This window comes from Pseudoliparis swirei, chromosome 18 (assembly GCF_029220125.1).
Source record: "Pseudoliparis swirei isolate HS2019 ecotype Mariana Trench chromosome 18, NWPU_hadal_v1, whole genome shotgun sequence".
Lineage (NCBI taxonomy): Eukaryota > Metazoa > Chordata > Actinopteri > Perciformes > Liparidae > Pseudoliparis > Pseudoliparis swirei.
In genome coordinates, this window is record NC_079405.1 from 25,789,459 (window position 1) to 25,807,940 (window position 18,482).

The 18,482-nt window shown below is 46.5% G+C and overlaps 2 protein-coding genes across 5 annotated transcripts in view; both read right to left on the bottom strand.

Annotated features, from left to right (window-relative positions):
* arhgap46a (Rho GTPase activating protein 46a) overlaps window positions 1-10,211 on the bottom strand; it is a 30,150-nt gene extending 19,939 nt beyond the window's left edge. For 2 of the 3 annotated variants that reach the window (XM_056437426.1, XM_056437424.1), the window contains exon 1: window positions 5,017-6,054. In XM_056437426.1, coding sequence (XP_056293401.1) covers window positions 5,017-5,267 — 251 coding nt within the window. In that variant the 5' untranslated portion in view covers window positions 5,268-6,054. Of the gene's footprint in view, window positions 1-5,016; window positions 6,055-10,092 lie in introns of those variants that run through there. The other variant, XM_056437427.1, reaches the window with a different exon arrangement.
* A 933-nt stretch (window positions 10,212-11,144) lies between these two features.
* The window catches only part of sulf2a (sulfatase 2a), a 29,418-nt gene continuing 22,080 nt past the window's right edge, over window positions 11,145-18,482 (bottom strand). The window contains exons 9-22 of one of the 2 annotated variants that reach the window (XM_056437232.1): window positions 18,311-18,439; window positions 17,968-18,024; window positions 17,737-17,863; window positions 16,968-17,181; window positions 15,985-16,276; window positions 15,791-15,887; window positions 15,600-15,694; window positions 15,455-15,514; window positions 14,212-14,378; window positions 13,924-14,066; window positions 13,687-13,795; window positions 13,399-13,432; window positions 12,851-12,904; window positions 11,145-12,471 (exon numbers count right to left, since the gene is read on the bottom strand). In XM_056437232.1, the coding sequence (XP_056293207.1) occupies window positions 12,441-12,471; window positions 12,851-12,904; window positions 13,399-13,432; window positions 13,687-13,795; window positions 13,924-14,066; window positions 14,212-14,378; window positions 15,455-15,514; window positions 15,600-15,694; window positions 15,791-15,887; window positions 15,985-16,276; window positions 16,968-17,181; window positions 17,737-17,863; window positions 17,968-18,024; window positions 18,311-18,439 (1,609 nt within the window). In that variant the 3' untranslated portion in view covers window positions 11,145-12,440. The remainder of the gene's footprint in view (window positions 12,472-12,850; window positions 12,905-13,398; window positions 13,433-13,686; window positions 13,796-13,923; window positions 14,067-14,211; window positions 14,379-15,454; window positions 15,515-15,599; window positions 15,695-15,790; window positions 15,888-15,984; window positions 16,277-16,967; window positions 17,182-17,736; window positions 17,864-17,967; window positions 18,025-18,310; window positions 18,440-18,482) is intronic. The other variant, XM_056437233.1, reaches the window with a different exon arrangement.

Sequence of the window (18,482 nt, forward strand, 5' to 3'; positions counted from 1 at the left end):
AGAACGGGCACTCGGTAGAGCGCATACCACAAGATTGGGCATTGAATTATGAACATGTTGGCATTAGTTGCATGCCAATTGGAAAAAAATTGACCGCGCTATGGTAAAAAGAAGATTTTGACCTTTTCATGACCTTGACCTTGACCCGATCGATTCCTAAATCTAATCAAATGGTCCCCGGATAATAACCAATCATCCCAACAAATTTCATGCGATTCGGTTTAATACTTTTTTAGTTATGCGAATAACACGCACGCACGCATACAAATAAATACACGGCGATCAAAACATAACCGTTGCAGTCGCTCCATATAACGACAGGTCTGTGCTGCAGCCACCGACATTAAAATCAAGGGGAATTAGTGTCGCAACAATCCGAGGTTTGGATATTTCCCCAGCTTTCTGGGGACAGAGAAGCTTTTCTTCTCCCCGTCAGTCGTTTGTGAGCCTGCTGTCCGGGCTACCTGCGATGACCAGCAAGGGGCACGGAGCTTAGTATGGATAGGACGGCCCACAATGTCCACCACCTATACCCACATTCGGTTTGTGTGTGCGCCTGCCAAATGAACCCTGGGTGTGCAAACCCAGGGCTCAGAAATAGAACCGGAGAGAGGGATGCCAGTCGGGTCAGCCAGGGTTACAATGTCACTGGGACGACCCGCTGGGATCAGCAGCTGTTCTTTAAACTTAGCAGCGTCGTCGACCTACCGGCTCACAACGTATCGATCTGCAGCTCCTGTGCGTGCTGCCGGCACCCGTTTGTCCACAGTTGGATTTAATAGACAGGTAAACATAGAAAGAGCCCGGAGAGGATATTATAGGAGCCTTTCACATACCGTCTTCCCGTTGTGTGCCAGTACTCTGCGCTGGGAAGCCATCTGGTCTAATCCTTCACACCGGGCAAGTAGCCCTAGTGGAATCTGCGTGATAGGTGGGTTCATACTGCGTTTTTTAACCCCCGCCCCCTTATAAATAAAAGTGTAAGTAAGTGTCAAAATGTGTGTTGCAGGAGGATGGATTGAATACATAGTGTTCACAGTCTGAGGGACCACAACGAGGCCCAACTATCAGAAGATGACTTACAGACGGATTGGATTCGCAACACGGGAGGTAAGCCTGCGCATAATGGGGGCTTTCAGAGCGCAGGCCAACCAGTCAACACCGCCCCACATGCCACAGCCGACATCCTTTGACTGCTCCCAGCCTCCAAAGAGGAGGCCTTCCCACCGAGAAACAGATCTCTCCACGCTGCATTCCTTGTTATTTCAGATCCGTGTTTGTCGGCGCTCTCTCTGGAAATAAAGCGTTCCTACGGGGGAAGCCAAATAAACCAATCGCTCGCGAGCACGCGGCGACAGAGCGGCGTGCGTCCCTGAACTCCACGGCGGTGGTGTAAACCAGCGTCACCCCCAGGCAGGAAACCGAGGGTCACCTGCGGAGGCCAGGGCCGACGAGTTCGGCGGCGCTGTTGGACCGTTCCCTCTCTGAGTAAACAAACAGCCGGTAAGAGCCGAGAGCGAGCCGGCTGGGCTCTGTTGACACGACCAGATAAGCAGGAAGACGGACCGGCGCTCAGGTTGGGACGCTCCAGGAACATCCCCTTTGGGAGCGCTCAAACAACAGCAGGGATGTCCATTACTCTGTCCAATACTAAAGGCGCTTGTCATCCGCAGAATTTACTAGGACTGAGGCGGACACGCTTTGATTTATCCACATTTAATATATAAATGTTATTATTTCCACCGTAGCTATCCTTTAGGACACAGGGGTCAAACACGAGGCCCGCCACGTAATTTTTTTGTGGCCCCGGACGGCTTGAAAGACACATGATCACCGCAGAAATTCAAGAAAAATATCCTGTGCTTTTATTTTGAAGGTTTCAAATTTAATGGATTTATGTGATAATATTAGAGAAATATACTTATGTACAATATTTCTATGCTCAAATAAACAATAATCAAATGCAAAGAGTTATTACCTTCGCATTGAAAATGCGGAAGGTTATGTTTTGATCGCCGTGTATTTATTTGTATGCGTGTTATTCGCATAACTCAAAAAGTATTAAACCGAATCGCATGAAATTTGTTGGGATGATTGGTTATTATCCGGGGACCATTTGCTTAGATTTTGGGATCGATCGGGTCAAAGGTCAAGGTCATGAAAAGGTCAAAATCTTCTTTTTACCATAGCGCGGTCAATTTCTATCCAATTGGCATGCAACTAATGCCAAAATGTTCATAATTCAATGCCCAATCTTGTGATATGCGAAGGTATGCGCTCTACCGAGTGCCCGTTCTAGTTTAACAATATGTTTGGGAGTAGTTTACAGTGTTTCAGTTACAACCCTGATGCTGATGTGGCCGACGGTGAAAACTAGTTTGACACCCCTGCTTTGGTACATATTTATTTCTCATAAACTCTGTCGTGGACAAAGCCCATCCTCGCTGCTGTACATTTCAGGTGAGAAGTCGCCGTCTGTGTTATTTAACGCGTAAATTAACTGCAGCCTGCTCGGCTTTAGGTGATTCTCTGGCAGACATAGAAAGTATGGAGCGGCGTGTCAAATACCCGAAGCAGCCGGCCACATGCTTCAAATGTTCGTAAATGGTTCGGAATGCAGTTTGCACGAGCTCAACAGAGCAGAACTAAAACAGAAATGTTTTATATTAAGCTAAAATTAACTTATTACACACACACACAGAGATTTAGCTCTGGGGAAACTCAGTTTAATTGAAGCAGAATGCATGCCACAGGTCTGTGATGGGGGTTTGGGGCGGTACTCAAACAGAACCCGACTACCTTCAGTGAACACAGGAGCATAGAGAGTCAAGGAGTTGAATTTTACAGATTCTTAAGAGTAACTTTGAGGCTTTCTTGAATATGAACAGGATCGGTTCTTCCCAAAGGAATCTTATTTTGAAAGTGTCCCCGACTGAGAATCTGCACTTTCAGCTACCGTGAGTTTATTGTTCGCCTTGTAAACAAACCCGCTTTGATAGATTTGGATATTTATGTATGAAACACAATGTCCTCTTTGATCTTGTGTGTAGTAACACACTCTCCCTTTGTCTCCCATTCGGCTCAAGGAGATGCTACAGCAGCATATGGATATTCCATCGCGACTAAAAATAAAGCTCAAAGTAAAAAACAGAGCCTGCCACAGAGACCGAGAGGCCAATACCGACATATGCACACACACACACACACAGACGTGCACACAAGCACACCTTGTTAACCATCTAGTTAGTTTCTCCCATTTCCAATGGAGCGACGGTCTCCTTCTCAAGAAGAAAAAAACCCACCACCATTTACAGTTCGCTCCAATAATAACTAGCGGAGCGGTTTCCCAGAGCGAGGCAAACAACAGAATATAGAATACAGCTCATGGATTCTGCCCCATTGTTCAAATCCAACACCAGAGTGTAAATGGCCCTTTTCCCAGAAGTGGAAAACACAGAGGACAATACGGTCACTAGAAATAGGGCAACACGATGCCGTGTGTCATTGTCGAGCTTTGGATTTAAAACCAACCCAAAAAAAAAGCAGTGCGGTTGTTGATTTTGTTAAAGAGATGAACACTACATAGAGAAGGGGGATTACTCCCCCCCCCCTTCAAACAAACTATGGTTGCAGTGTTTAATCAGATAATCTAGTAATGGCTGACAAGGCCGGCCATTTATTTAGGAAACCGTAGGACTCGGTTGACCAGGCACAGCGAAAGAAAGAAAAAGTAAATAAAAGTGCCAGGTCCACGCTGGCAGGTATATTTACAGACCTGCCATTTTCTATTCAGAGACATCAAACATCCTCTCTGCTCCGATACAAGCCCCGAAATAAGTGATCTCTCAGAGAAGAGGAAGGAATTTAAACTCACCTAGCCGCACACGACTGTAAAAAAAAATATATATTAAGGAAGAGAAACAGGTGGTGATTTGCTCTCGGGGCAAGCGGAGGCCTGCGACTCAATAAAACACAGGGAGCGCTCGGCCTGAAGCAGACCTCTGTTTGATTATGTATAAATCATGGACAAAGTCTATCCAGCATGGCTGCTAGGCAACCCCGCTTATCTAAATATTGTAAAACAAGAGCGGCGGGGACGGAGACCGACGACCGGGAGCACGGCAGCTGTGACTACCGGCGAGGGGAACCGTAAACCTGGCAGGCAACGGCGACCCGCTTGCGAGGGGTCGACTCGGGCCGCCGCCGCGTTTCACCCCGATGGGTCTCCGTGTTGCCACTGCGGGCGCCGTTTGTGGAGAGTGATCACACGAGTCGGGTTTGATGCGCGCTCCTTTTGTCGTTCCTCCACTAAAGGGCCGGCGTCTTGTTTCCTGTAACTAAATGTTTCTGCTGGAAAACAAGAGCTGGGACGAGGGGCATGTGGGTTGTGTAGGATCGGCTCCTTTAGGCTCCGCCCAGGAGTCCAGAACAATCAGGGGGCGAGTGCACATGTTTCAGATATATATATGAGAGAGAGAGAAAGAGAGAGAGCGACAGAGAGAAAGCGAGAGGGAGGGAGAGAGAGAAAGAGATAGAGGGAGAAAAAGAGAGAGCGACAGAGAGAAAGCGAGAGAGGGAGGGAGAGAGAGAAAGAGATAGAGGGAGAAAAAGAGAGAGCGACAGAGAGAAAGCGAGAGGGAGGAAGAAAGAGAGGGAGAGAAAGAGATAGAAAAAGAGAGAGCGACATAGAGAAAGCGAGAGAGAGAAAGAGATATAGGGAGAAAAAGAGAGAGCGACAGAGAAAACGAGAGAGGGAGGAAGAAAGAGAGGGAGAGAAAGAGAGAGAGCGACAGAGAGAAAGCGAGAGAGGGAGGGAGAGAGAGAGAGAGAGAGAAAAAGAGCCCTGCACCTGTTGCACACACACATTCTTCGGCCCTTTTGTTTCACACCTCTTGTTCCTGCCGTGTCACCGCGGTTAGAGGTCGCTCAAACAGGGACTATTTGGACACTGTGTGTGTGTGTGTGTGTGTGTGTGTGTCTTAGCATTCAATTTAACAAACAGACAAACAGACTTGCATAAAGAGGCTGCAGAGCGACAGAACAAGTGACTTGTGAGAGGCAGCTTGGCTTCCATCCCCACAGAGGCTCTCCGGGTCGGGGCGCTGTGGACTCGTCTCGTTGTCCGACGTTAACAGCGCCGCTTCGTAAACCCGACGCGGCTCCATCCCGTCTGGTTTACTCCATCTGACCCCCGTCAGACTTCTCATAGGTGCACAGACCACTCCAGCGACTCTGCGCTGTGCATTGTGGGTCTGCTTGGTGTTCATCTTCTGTGCAGCACCCTGAGGAATTCAGACTATGCGAGGGGGCATGAAAAACCAATGGACAAGAACTCGGGCTGATCATCGAGACCTTGAATGGACGGAAAACCACGAGCCTCCTGATATGTACGACTTGGACGCATCAGTGTTGAAACAAAGTCAGTTATCACAGTTATTGTTTGCATTTCTATGCAATAAGAAAGACCTGTAGCATTGACATATTTTCCAAACTGAACCACGTTAATGGGAACATGGCCTAAACATTTTTTTTGCTCTCCTCCCCCTCTCAGCAGCAGTTGTCAGTGTCCATTCCTCACTCCTCGCTCCTCGTGTGCTGACATTGGCAAACAAGCTCAGGGGTCGCCTTTCACGGCGAGGCTTCGATAGAGCGGGCCTTATGCGAGCCGACGCGTACGGAGGGGAAGAGGCGAAGCACTTGAAGACCAAACGGCCAGACGCAGTTCTTACACATGTTGACCGATGGATTTCCAAGACTTTAAACCAAATTTCCATGACCAAACTGAAATCTCGGCATAAACATGAAACATGTAGAATGCCGGCTTATATTTTGAGCGTCTTTCTTTAAAAAAAACATATGAATTATTTCAAACTCTGCATAAATGAACATGTGATTATAACAAATGTCCTTGACTTTTCCCAAACTTTTATGATTTAAGTTTTTTCCATGACTTTTCCAGGCCTGGAAATGGCCATTTTAAAATTCCACGACTTTTCCAGGTTTTCCATGACCGTACGAACCCTGCAGACGTGCACACGCCTCAAGGGTGCGCACGGATGAGATGCTCACAAGCCGTTTGTACTGCGTGTGTGTGTGTGACAGTCCCGATCTGAAAAAGCAGAGGGGATCCTCTACTGTCACATGACCGACATGAAAGGAAAGCGTTGCATCGCTGACACATCGGAGGGCGTCTCAGCGGTACGTCGCGGAGGCGACTTCCACACCTTCCAAGCAAACACCGACTTTCTGCCAATTTCAAACCCGACCGTTCCAGCCTGAAATGTCACCGTTGCTCAGTGAAGATGAGTAAATACACTTCGTAGTGTCGACTAAGAACCGCGTGAGTGGCGGTTCTCTCGAGTGAAAACCCCCCCGAGAACCAGAAGATCCAGTTTGGTCGGTGTGCTATATGGTTTGGCTTGTGCAAACGTGTGCCACGGATGGACAAAATACAAATAATGCAATGGTTTTTTTTATGCTTTCTGCACTGCAGGACTAGAAAATGACTAATCGACTGCTCGCCTGGGAAAGACGGCGACACGAACACACGGATCAGATCGAGCTGTCAGGAAGAATTCCCTTCGAGATGCAGTTGCCAGCAGTTTCTTGTACATAAATCTCTAGGCTCACTGGGAATAGAGCTTAAATTTTTTTTTTTTTTAAATGGTTACCTAGTTGACAGGAATGTCCTGTGATGACTCACGGTCATATGCATTACAAAGCCTGTGAAATGGACTCTATTCTGAAAGGCTGCGACGGACCGGCACAATGCTGACTATTGTCAGATCAACAGGCCGACTTCATTCAGCGAGAACTCTCTGCGGTGCCTCCGAACAGGGGAGGGGCCCGGCCAATCAGAGCAGCGGAGGGGAGGGGCTCGGAACGTGCGAGCGAGATCCGGGGCGACCCCTTTCAACGGCTGCCCCGATCCAGAACTGGAGACGGTTTTCCCGACCTCCGTCGGCACCGATCGGACCGGACCTCGCGAGGTCTTTTCGGCGCTAGTCTTTCCCGTGCCGCTTTCCAACTTGCGATTTTTCATACGCCTCGAGTGAATTCACTGCAGCGAACCGATTCTTCTGGGAGATAATAAAGCCTACCTCGGCCTTGAATGTTGCTTCGCGTACCGCCTCGCTGTAATCCGCCTACAAAACTGGCCGCGGACCAACAGTGCTCTGAGATTTCTGTATGGGGGGGGGTATTGACTCGTCCCGCCACCCTCGCTTCTCCGACAAATGCTGCAGCTCAGAAGTGCCGAGAACTTCGGACCCCTCCGCCGCTCCTCCGAAACGGTCGCCGTCTGACCGAGACACCCACGGGTGACAGGGTCAATAAATTCACTCTTTTAGGGGTAAACCGGCCCAAACAGGAGTCCCCGGTCCTTTCCTTAAATCCACCCCTCTGGCTGGTTGAAGGGGGGACTTCTTTCAGACCAGATGAGACTCAGGACGACGAGAGCGAACATGTGCAGGAGAGGCCGCGGCCGGGACCAGGCTGTTTACCACAACCAGGCCGGTGTCCCGCACACCAGCTGTCAGGAGAGGAACAATGGGGTCACTTGTCCAAACAAGAGGCATGAATGGACCCATTAGGATGTAATTCTGCTTAATAACCCCCCCCCCCCCTCCAGCATTCATTGTCCAAACGTTATCTCGTCGGACCGTTCGGGGGTCATGCATGTGAAAAAATAAAGAGTGCTGACAAGACAAACGAGGCCAGTCGAATCCCAGAGCCGAGCGGAAAGGAACGTCCGGATTGTCCTCTGGAGGAAGTGAAGGTGCAGACGACGGGCCCTCCAGGCTTCAGAGTGCAGAGCAGCCTGGTAAAGATGTTAGCGCTGGGTCTGTACTGGGCCCCAAGTGTGTGTGTGTGTGGGGGGGGAGGGATTATGATTTAAGAGGCCATCGCTCGGGCTCAACGGCACAAGGCCAGACTGATATTTCAAAACAACAGTTTTAGGTTTGTAATATAGGGTGACAACTGTGACGCTGAGAAACATGTTCTGCTCCAGTTCGGTTCTCATCACCGTCTGCGTTACATTTCTGTGGCGAGCGACTCCGTTTTACGTGGTTTGGAGATTTGCGGTCAGCTCATTTCAGGATTTTGCACCGACCGCTCACGACGATCACGCAGACGTGTTCGCCTCTTTGGAAGCAGATTACGTGTACATGGTTACAGCCCATAAGTTATTATCCCCTGTAATGCTAGCGAGTGATGATCAGCACTCTTGGCATTAAGGTTGAAGTCAGCGGAAGTAAAGCCAGCCTTTAATCTCTGGAGAGGAACGGTGTGAACACGGTGGATATAAAAGTACATTTGAGTGCGTTTTTCCAAATCAACTTCAACCTCATTAAAGCGTCATCGTTAAGATGAAAAGTGTGTGTGTGTGTGTGTGGCGTTAAGAGCGCTGATCCACAGGGACATTACCAGGATTGTAGTAAAGAAAGCAAGAGAAAAATGGGATTCAAAGCTCAACGTCACATTATCCGCATTCGTGATATTATTAACACGTCACAGGGCACAACACGCCGCTGTCACTGGAACACGCTTCAAAATCACTTCCTCGCAACAAACAAACGTGTCCATTGTCAACTCCTCGGTAGGACGGACATCCTGCTCCGTCCTCGTCAGAAGACCTAGTTTAACTCATCTTGTTTTTAGGGTAACGGGTCGTCCGTCTACCCCCCCCCCCCCCCGTGAGCAAACAGAGCTACCGGCCAGACGGCATTCTATTGTGATTCCCGCTCCTTGCATTGAAAAAGCTCAGATGAATGGTAGAGACATTTTTTTTTTTAAAGGGAGGGAGCCCCGCCGAATGGAGCATTGTCTCGTCCCGGCCACCCTGACCCTCTCTCGACTGCGCTGCAGCGGCGGGACAGATAAGAGAAGTTAACGCCTCGGCATAAAACCAACAGCACGCCGTCCTCAGATTGAGCACCGGCTGGAAACAAACAAACTACTCCACCCAGGAAGTGTCCGGTTGGCCATGGCGTGCCAACGTAACCGCTTCGAGGCTATACACACGGCATCTGAAATATTTTAGATAGATAGATAGATATATACTTTATTAATCCCCCAGGAAATTGTCGTGTTGACAGTAGCAGCAACACACAAGAGTAAAAACAAAACACAAAATGTAAATAACAGGGATGAAAGATATAGAAGTATACAAGTAAAATAAAGTGTGGAGGGATAACATTGGGACATCAAAAGACATCTAGAATCTTCAGCCAGAGCCATTAAAAGCAATGCACAGTCTGAACTATACAAAGTCGGAGCACTGTAAAAAAAAAGTTTTTAAAAAACAGTCAAAAGGAAAGTAGCTTATCCCATACATCTCAGTAGCTTTAAATAGGCTGCAAAAGGACTAAAGCAAAACCATCTGTCTCAAGAAACCGATGAAAGCTAATCAAAGTTTTTTTTTTTAAAGCAGATGGTTAAGAAATTCAACATGTGGGGAAACCAGTAGCCGCAGTTACCTTCCACCAGTAAAATAATAAATAAATGGAGAGCAACAAATGGGCTGTGGGACATTTGTTGCTGGTCTCTTAGCAGCAAAGAGGGAGGAGGAGTGGGAGGAGGGGGAGGGTAAATGGGGGGTGAAGGAAGAAAGTCGGCTCAATCTGCAGATAACGTGACCCCCAACGACAACACTTTATTTAAGTGTCAAACTTCTCTCACAGTTTCCCCTCGTGCTCGTGAGATAAAACACAGTTTTTAGAGTTTGTTGAAACGTTGAATAAAACCGCCACGCCGCTTGTAAAAATAAAAAATAAACCTGCTATTTACATTTGAGTCGCACGTGAACCACTTTACGGCTTCACGTGACGGAATGTTCTCCATTATTCAGAGAAGTTTGAAACTGCGCGCACACACAACGTGCTCCAACGACGGGACGACCGTTCCACACCGAGCGGCTCGGGGGGGGTCTAACTGTCGCCCCTCGACCCCGCCAGGAAGCCGCCGTCGGCGGGGTTGATAGCGAGGCAACCGACCGAGCTCCCCGGCGTCCAAACTTTCTCCAGTTCAAATGTATTTTTTTGTATCGCTTTCAAAAAAAAATTACGTTGAGAGTACAAATTAAAAACTTACCTTGTCCCGGCCATTTCTTCTTCACATTGTAAACGAGCCGTAAAACAAACGGGAAACGGTTGGTTTGTAGCTGTTTGTCGGGAGAAAGGAAGCTTTTCTGGGCACGCAGAGCGGTCCCGGGCGAGTGAGTCGTGCGGGACGGTGCTCACCGCGGCGGATCCGATATGGAGGCCCCGCCCCCGCACGTGAGTCATCGGTTGGGATGGGGGGGCCCCCCTCCGCCCTTCCTCTTCTCCACCCCCCTCTGTCCTCTCTGCTGGCTGGGTGGAAAAAGTGGAGGCCAGACCGGTACATCACATGTAGTGGTGACCGGAACTGTCACAACAGGTTCTTGGAGGGTTTTTAAAATTACATTTTGATTTATTTAATAGTTTGTTATCCCCAGTTTGTATCCTAATTGTGAAAGAGGCAGACACAGGTGTTGCTTATATTACATTTTTTTAGCAGGTTTGAATCGTATGAAAGCCCATTTCCACCACTGTGATGAAAAATAAGAGATATATCTCATAATTAGGACTTAACTATCTTATGACTTAACTATCTCAAAATGATGACTTAACTATTTCAAAATGATGACTTAACTATCTCGCAATGATGACTTAACTATCTCGCAATGATGACTTAACTATCTTAGAATTTCGATTTAGTATCCCATAATTGTTATGTACTCATAATTATAAGATACTAACTCATAATTTTGATTTTCCTGACTCATAATTATCAGATACTATTTAATAATGCCTATTGTAACAATTATGAGATAGTTAAGTAATTATAACTTACAGGATCGTAATTCTTTCATAACAGTGGCAGAAATGGGCTTCCATCGGATCTTTTTATGTGCAATATCGATATATATTTATACTCTTTGAAGAAGTGCCATTGGATTCAGGGTTATGTTGGATTCATATTTGGATATTATATGCAAATGCTCTACACAGTGAGCCATAAGGAGCCTGTTGTGTTGGTGTGTCAGCAGACAAGCAGATGGAGACACCTGCTGGACAGCAACACAAACCACCGCGCAATACCACAATAAAAGTCGGCTCATGTTAATGGTCAAACAACAACTTTATTCACAATTACTACCAGCGCTCAGGTCTATGGAAATATTTGCTAGAAAATAAAATTATCAAAGAAGCTAACAAAGGCAGGTAGCTATAACAGCCACATCAATAAGTATGACACTGTTGTGTTGTTCTCTGGCACAGAGTAAACCATACAGCCGTTAAACGTACATGGCTCATCTCTTCACAGTGAACCCATTAAGTGCTTTTTTCCGATGTAAATAAGGACAAACATACGTAAGTTCTGGCATTTCCCAAGCTACATTTCTCCCGACAAGTCCGTTTCGTCAGCCCATATCGTACAAGGAGGTCGGCCTCTTCAGTATTATAAAAAATATTGTAAACATTTATATTAATTGCACGACATACATTCAAATACATACTGTACTGTACTGCAAGATTTTCCGTCTTTATTGTTATCCTTTAGCACCATGTATAGCAAGCTGAACACACGATTATGGCCCTTCTACAAAAGGAGTAAAAGGGCATTCACTAACGACGCATCCCGGGTGGTCAAATATTCTGCAGGTCTGGACTGCATCGTTGTGAGATGGTGATGACTGTGTGCCGGTTCGGGGCGAGACGCCTCACATCTCACACAGCTTTGAGCAAGAGATGACGCTTCATCAAAAAGGACATTCGGCGGCGTTAAGAACAACTATAATACAAAAGATTACGGCGGAGAGAGTCCTGTCCGGTCGTTCCAAAGTCCGTAACGCTTTCCATGTGAGACACGTCAGTGCAGAAATAAAAGTAAATATGTCTTGTTGTTTCTCCGAGCGTTACTGATTTAAAATAATCGGCATGAGACATCGCGAGGCTATGACATCGTTGAGTAGCAGCAGAGTTGTTTTCCCGCCCGGTCCCGTATGACATGAAAGAAAGCGGATTAAAGCCGATATATATTATGTACAAGCAGTACTGTTAGACAGAATGGCTGGCGGACATCCAACGGTCCCACCTTGATTCACAGCATCCTGTTAATGTTAATGGTTCTGACGGCTGAGGGGTGACAGAGGATGAAATTAGATGTGTGCAAAGGCAGAACGGACAATTGGAGAGTCCTTTCAGCTTCCTCTCAGCGTCTCCTTCTGCCTGGTTTAGAGTTACGAAGAGCAGCTCTCTCAAAAATGAAAAAAAAACCCCGGATCAGGGTAAAGTAGTATCTCAGGTTATGGTCCATCGAAGTGTGGTCAAGGTCCTCGGGTTTGCCCCCCCCCCTTTCCTTTCTCCTTCCTTCTCCGTCGGAGGCCAATCCGGTGGGTTGAGGGATGCGGGCAGCTACCCAACCCACCCTTCCCAGATCTGCCCTCTGTGCAGAGGAAACAAGTGCAGTGAGTTAAATGTGCCACATGAGACTCCAGCTGTGATCTGGTCCTACCGACAGCGCCAGGGCGAGTAAGAAATGGCGACAACGGGACTGAGGACACGACATAATGAGACAACGTCACACCTGCATTGCTTTATTGACTTGAGTGAGGGAATGAAAAAAGAAAATGGCGCTTTGCAATGCAGGAGAATGATCATTACTGTAAGTAAAGGAGGACAGCAGTACAGTAAATAGAGGGGGGGGGGGGCATGCATCTGGGTCATCTGAACAAGCTGAGAAAAAATAATAAAATCTGGCGGGGAGGATAGAAGTAAAGCTTGGCTGACTACAAAAGGAACAGATGGGTTTATGACAAACTCACAGCGATTTGGAGGAAGGCTTCTTCACTTTTGGCCTCTTTCGACGATGAACTGGCCTGAAGCATGCACAGCACGGAGACACGCCGCGCAGGGCAAATGCACGTGCATGGAGAGAAACACACAGGTATATACACACACACACACACAGGTTCACACACATACATGTATGCACGTACACACACACACACACACACAGGCAGGCACACATACACCCCCATACGCACAGCAGAGACAGGCAATTAGGCTTCATTACAGGAAGGGAGCAGCAGAAGCTGAAAAGCAAGCTGGCGCATCGGCCCTGTCTGGCTTCTGCATGCTAAACAGGCTTTTGGTGGAAACAGCTACGGGAACCGGCTCCAAGAGGTTCAAATTCAGCACAACGTCACCGTATTTCATTTTTCTTGACTCCCCGAGTGAGAATAAGCATAACCACACAAAAAAGGCACCCTCGGGAGGCTGTAACCTCCCAGAGCTACAACTCTCACATGTATTACATCTGCAGTGTTTGTAATGGTAATCAGCTGTGTGTGTGTGGGGGGGGGGACCATACCTGTATTCGCTGAAGTAGTTTCGCTCCTTTCCTCCTGAAAATAAGTAGAGGTAAAATAATGAGGTTAAATAATCATCCACATACTTGCTCTGTCACCTCTTTCTTTCCGCACAAACATCCCCAAATCATTGCCACCGTTGTTGTTTTTATGTTGTGAACACAAGTTGCTATTCTGTTGTTTCAATGTCAATTACATGTAGCCTATGTACGACGAGAGCGTAAGTGTAACCGGAGTCAAATTACATGTATGTGCACACAGACATGCCCCCCCCCCACCCCACCCCTCACCTTTCTCCAGGTTGCATTGCTTGTGTCCCTTGCAGCCCCGTAGCGCCATGAGTTGTTGATGCATCGCATTCAGAGCATTGCGGTCGAGGGTGCTCACGCCGTTTACCATCTACGGGAACAACGAGGACAACAATGTCAGCGAGTGCTTTTGGAAAATCTCCGGAATATTTTCACGGTTGCTATTGGGTCAAGTTATTTCCTTATCAGTAGGGCAGTGTGCCTGAGCACATGACCGACCTGGTATGGGTCAGTGTTGAGGTCAAAATACTCCAGGAAGCCGGTAGCAAATTCACAAAACAGGAAGTTGTGCGTGTCATTGATGGTCCTGAGGCACCAATAGGTGTTGTTGTTGGCACTGGTGCAGGCACAGAATGGGCCCACTGAAGGAGGGAGGGAGTGGAAAACAAGAGGTGTTACAATAGCCTCCAAAAATGTGTTTTACAATACCCACTTTGGAAAACATTCACAAAGTCCCACGACAGTAATCCCGTAAATCTCTTTTTACGGACACGTGTAATCCCGTACTTGTCCAGAAGGGGGCGGTCTGCCAGTGATGGTTGTCATGGGTGAAGCAGGTGAGGCCGGGCATGCTGCAGGTGTCGTTGTTCTGGAGCCTCTTGAGGAATTTGCGCAGCTTCTTCTTGTGCTTCTGCTCCTTCTGCAGCCACAGGTTCTTTTGCCTGGATGGCATCCTGACGAGACCAGAACATATTCAACACAGCGGCTGGAATCTAAAAACACATCTTTTGTTTACCTTAACCCTTGTGTTGCCTTCGGGTCAATTTTACCCGATTCAATGTTTAACCCTCCTGTTACCTTTATATTTACTAACATATTTTACCCTTGAGGTCAATATGACCCCAGCTATTAAAATCTCCAGAAAATTATTAGAATTAATATTGTTTTCCAAGTTTAAGTGTGAGGTACTTTATGTTTGTTTGTTGACTCCCGAAAGAACACCGACATTAAACATTGAATAGGGTCAAATTGACCCGAAGGCGACAGGAGGGTTAAATATTGAATCGGGTCAAAATGACCCGAAGGCAACACAAGGGTTAAATAAAAACAGATTAGCGCTACAGTGGCACTTGAATGGCACTTACTCATGGTATTAATTATGGTATTACTTATAGTATTACTTATGGTATTACTTCTAGTATTACTTATGGTATTACTTATAGTATTACTTATAGTATTAATGATTGTGTTACTATTGTTATTACTTATAGTATTACGTATAGTGTTACTTATAGTATTACTTATTGTGTTACTTATGGTATTACGTATAGTATTACTTATAGTATTACTTATAGTATTAATGATTGTGTTACTATTGTTATTACTTATAGTATTACGTATAGTGTTACTTAGAGTATTAATTATTGTGTTACTTATGGTATTACTTATAGTATTAATGATTGTGTTACTATTGTTATTACTTATAGTATTACTTATAGTATTACTTATAGTATTAATGATTGTGTTACTAATGGTATTACTTATAGTATTAACTATGGTATTACTTATTGTATTACTTATAGTATTAACTATGGTATTACTTATAGTATTAATTATTGTGTTACTTATGGTATTTTTGTAGTTTGGCTTTCTTGAACAAATGTTACCGTCTATATTCTTGTTGTTTTAAGTTTGTACTCGTGGTTAAATGCACTTCTTGCAAGTCGCCTTGGGTAAAAGCGTCTGCTAAGTGAAATGTGATGTCATATAATGTGATATAAATGACTGTCAAACAGTGTAACTTCTTTACCTGAACGAGTGCACGCGCCCTGCGTTGAGCCTGAACGTCTCTTTATTCTTGGGGACGTAACTGTAAACACACGAAAACCAACGCTCACGTCATGCAGTCAGATCCACTCGCGAGGCGACCGGTGCCGGTTGGGACACATTCTCACCGTGGCTTGTTACACTGACAGTCCTCGGGCCGCACCTTTTTCAGGTGAACTTTGACATCACGCAGGTTCTTGATTTTGGTCTGCAAGGTCTCAATCTAAACAAGCACACAGCCCGGCAACAGCCGTTACACACCACACGCTATACGCCCACAATGGGTGTGACGGGGCTCGATGTCACAACAGAGCAGTACCTCGTGCTCAATGTGCAGTTTGTGGTCTTTCCACGCTTGAAGAGACTTGTAGAGGCCGCCGTCGCATTTCACCGTGTCGTTCATGAGAATGGAGCACCTGCAGGATGAAAAGCACCATGAGGGCAGCACGATGATGACCTGATGTGGTATCCATCACCAGAAAGAGGACATGTCAACGCAATACTCCTTTGCACCTGTAGGTGACTTTCAGGGCGGCAGGTTGCGTGGGTTTCCTGCCTCCGCCGGCGGCGGGTTTGGCTGTGACTCCCATGCCGCTGAACTCATCGTCGTCCTCCTCGTTCCCTTCCCCTCCCCTCCTCCCGTCTCTGGCCCCGCTGCTGTTCCCGGAGCCCCGGGGCCGGTAGCCGCCCTCCAGGTCGACGGCATACAGGTCGCCGTCCAGCTCAAAGGACACGGAGCGCGCCCAGCGCTTCCTGGAGGCGGTCTTCTTGGATTTCATCTTTGAATAAGACGACACAGAGGGACCTGAGAGAGTTCAAAAGTATTTATGACGCTGTCGACGAGTGAAGACAAAAATATAGAGATGATATGAGACAAAGGCCCCATGCACTCTGCGTCATATTACAGGTATAAATGACAATCTTCTGCAGTTGTTTCTTTCAAGGCCCTCTGATTAACCCTCCTGTCGCCTTCGGGTCATTTTGACCCGATTAAATATTACACCCTCCTGTCGCCTTAGGGTCATTTTGACCCGATTTAATGTTTCACCCTCCTGTTACCTTTATATTTACTAACATATTTTACCCTTTGGGTTCAATTTGACGCCAGCAATTAAAACCTCCAGAAAATTATTAGAATTAATATTGTTTTCCAAGTTTAAGTGTGAGGCACTTTAAGTTTGTTTGTTGACTACCAAAAGAACACCGACATTAAACATTGAATGGGGTCAAATTAATCCTAAGGCGACACGAGGGTTAAAGACCCACTTGTCCACTCTCGTCCACCACTTGATGGCAGCAGTGACACGTGCTCCTCCTCTCATGAATACTTCAGAAGATGGCTATTTTTGCTCGAGATTAATGGCCCAGTTTAGCAGCGGCCTTTGTCGGCTACCGCGAGGACATTTCAAAGTAAAGCACACGCGTGTCTTTCTGAGTAAAAAAAAAATCAGATGTATTAATAACCGGCAGAACAATGGGGCGCGAGAGGAACTCACTCTTCTTGGTGAGCAGCCTCTTCCTCTTCAGGAAGGATGTTTTGAAGCCCACGTCGTCGCAGTTGCAGCTGTCGGAGTCGGAAGCGGGAGGCGGCTGGACGTGGGAGGCGCCGCCGGCCATCAGGGCCTGCATGCGTGGAGCGTAGAGACTGGCCATGCTCTTGCACTTATACAGCCTCAGCTTGCCGGTCGGGTCCTCGACACACTGCCACTTCTGAAACAAGGGCAGAGGGAAGTTATACAACATTGTGTCTTTAGGCTTTTACCGCATCACCATTTATGATGCATAGAAACCAATTGACATAAATAGTTCTTTATGGGTTTGTGCTCAAATTACTCAACACAGACTCCTAATGGTGCTTAGAAAACCCCATACAAATAACCGTTGAGTCTTTTAATTTAGCTTTTGAGTCTTTACACACGTACACCTTTTAATAGCAATTGATTAAATGTAAACTCTGAAAATTTGAGGTTTTATGCACCATCAATTATCAATACTGAGGCGTCTGTGCATGGAAAGAAGCAGACACAGACACATACAGGTCTCAATTACACAGAAATAAACATATTTCAGCCACTTATTCACACACACACACGTTATACTTGGCGACTTTTAAGTCAAATTGAACCCTGAGAGTACAATCCCTGCATATGATTCTCAGCAAATTGTCAAACAGATTGCAAATTATCACCCTGCATGAGCTACAGCTCACGTTGTTCCCCTGAAACTTTAATAACCTCTCTCTCTGAGCTCCTGCAGGTCAGGTACCTGTCCGGGCTGCTGGCAGGAGGTCTGGTACTCGGCTTTCTGGCACAGGTCCTTCACCCGCTGGTACTTTGGCAGGAAGTTCTCCTCCTGGGCGGCCATTTCCTCTCCTCTCTTGTGCGGAGGCTTCCTAAAAGAACAGGAAGACAGACGCATTAAAAAACCAAAGACAAGGAGTCTGATGTCACCGGGACTGAGAACATGTGCAGCAAAAGATCAATCAACAAAACATACCCTCTCTCCACCAGGAAAGAATCTCTCCATGTTTTACCCTTCCTGTTCAACTGGAACCTGGATTTAAATGAAAAATGAAAAAATCCCGTTACAGCACCGAACAAACACACCCTCCATTTTTAAAATGCCATCCTTGTGTTGTTGCAGTGGAAAAGAAAAGAAAAGAAAGTGGTGCTATACACGGTTATGTTTGGATTATTCCTTCTGTCCAAGAAAAACACCAAGAACACAGATCTAGTAAAACATTTCAACGCCAAAACAAATTGCTTTTCGGCCCGTATAGTATTCTGCAACATCGCAAATGTCCAATCTGGAAATGTACTGTTGTGTGGTGTGTGTTCACCTATTGACTGGCCTCTCTGTGTCCAGCAGCTTGAGGATGGATTTGCCATCCATCTCTGCAGGAATATCCAGTCCGGCCATGTCCAGCAGAGTCGGTGCCAAGTCGACGTTTAACACTATATGAGGATTACTGCAGCGGAGCAAGAAGGAGAGGAGGATTTAAAAAAACAAAA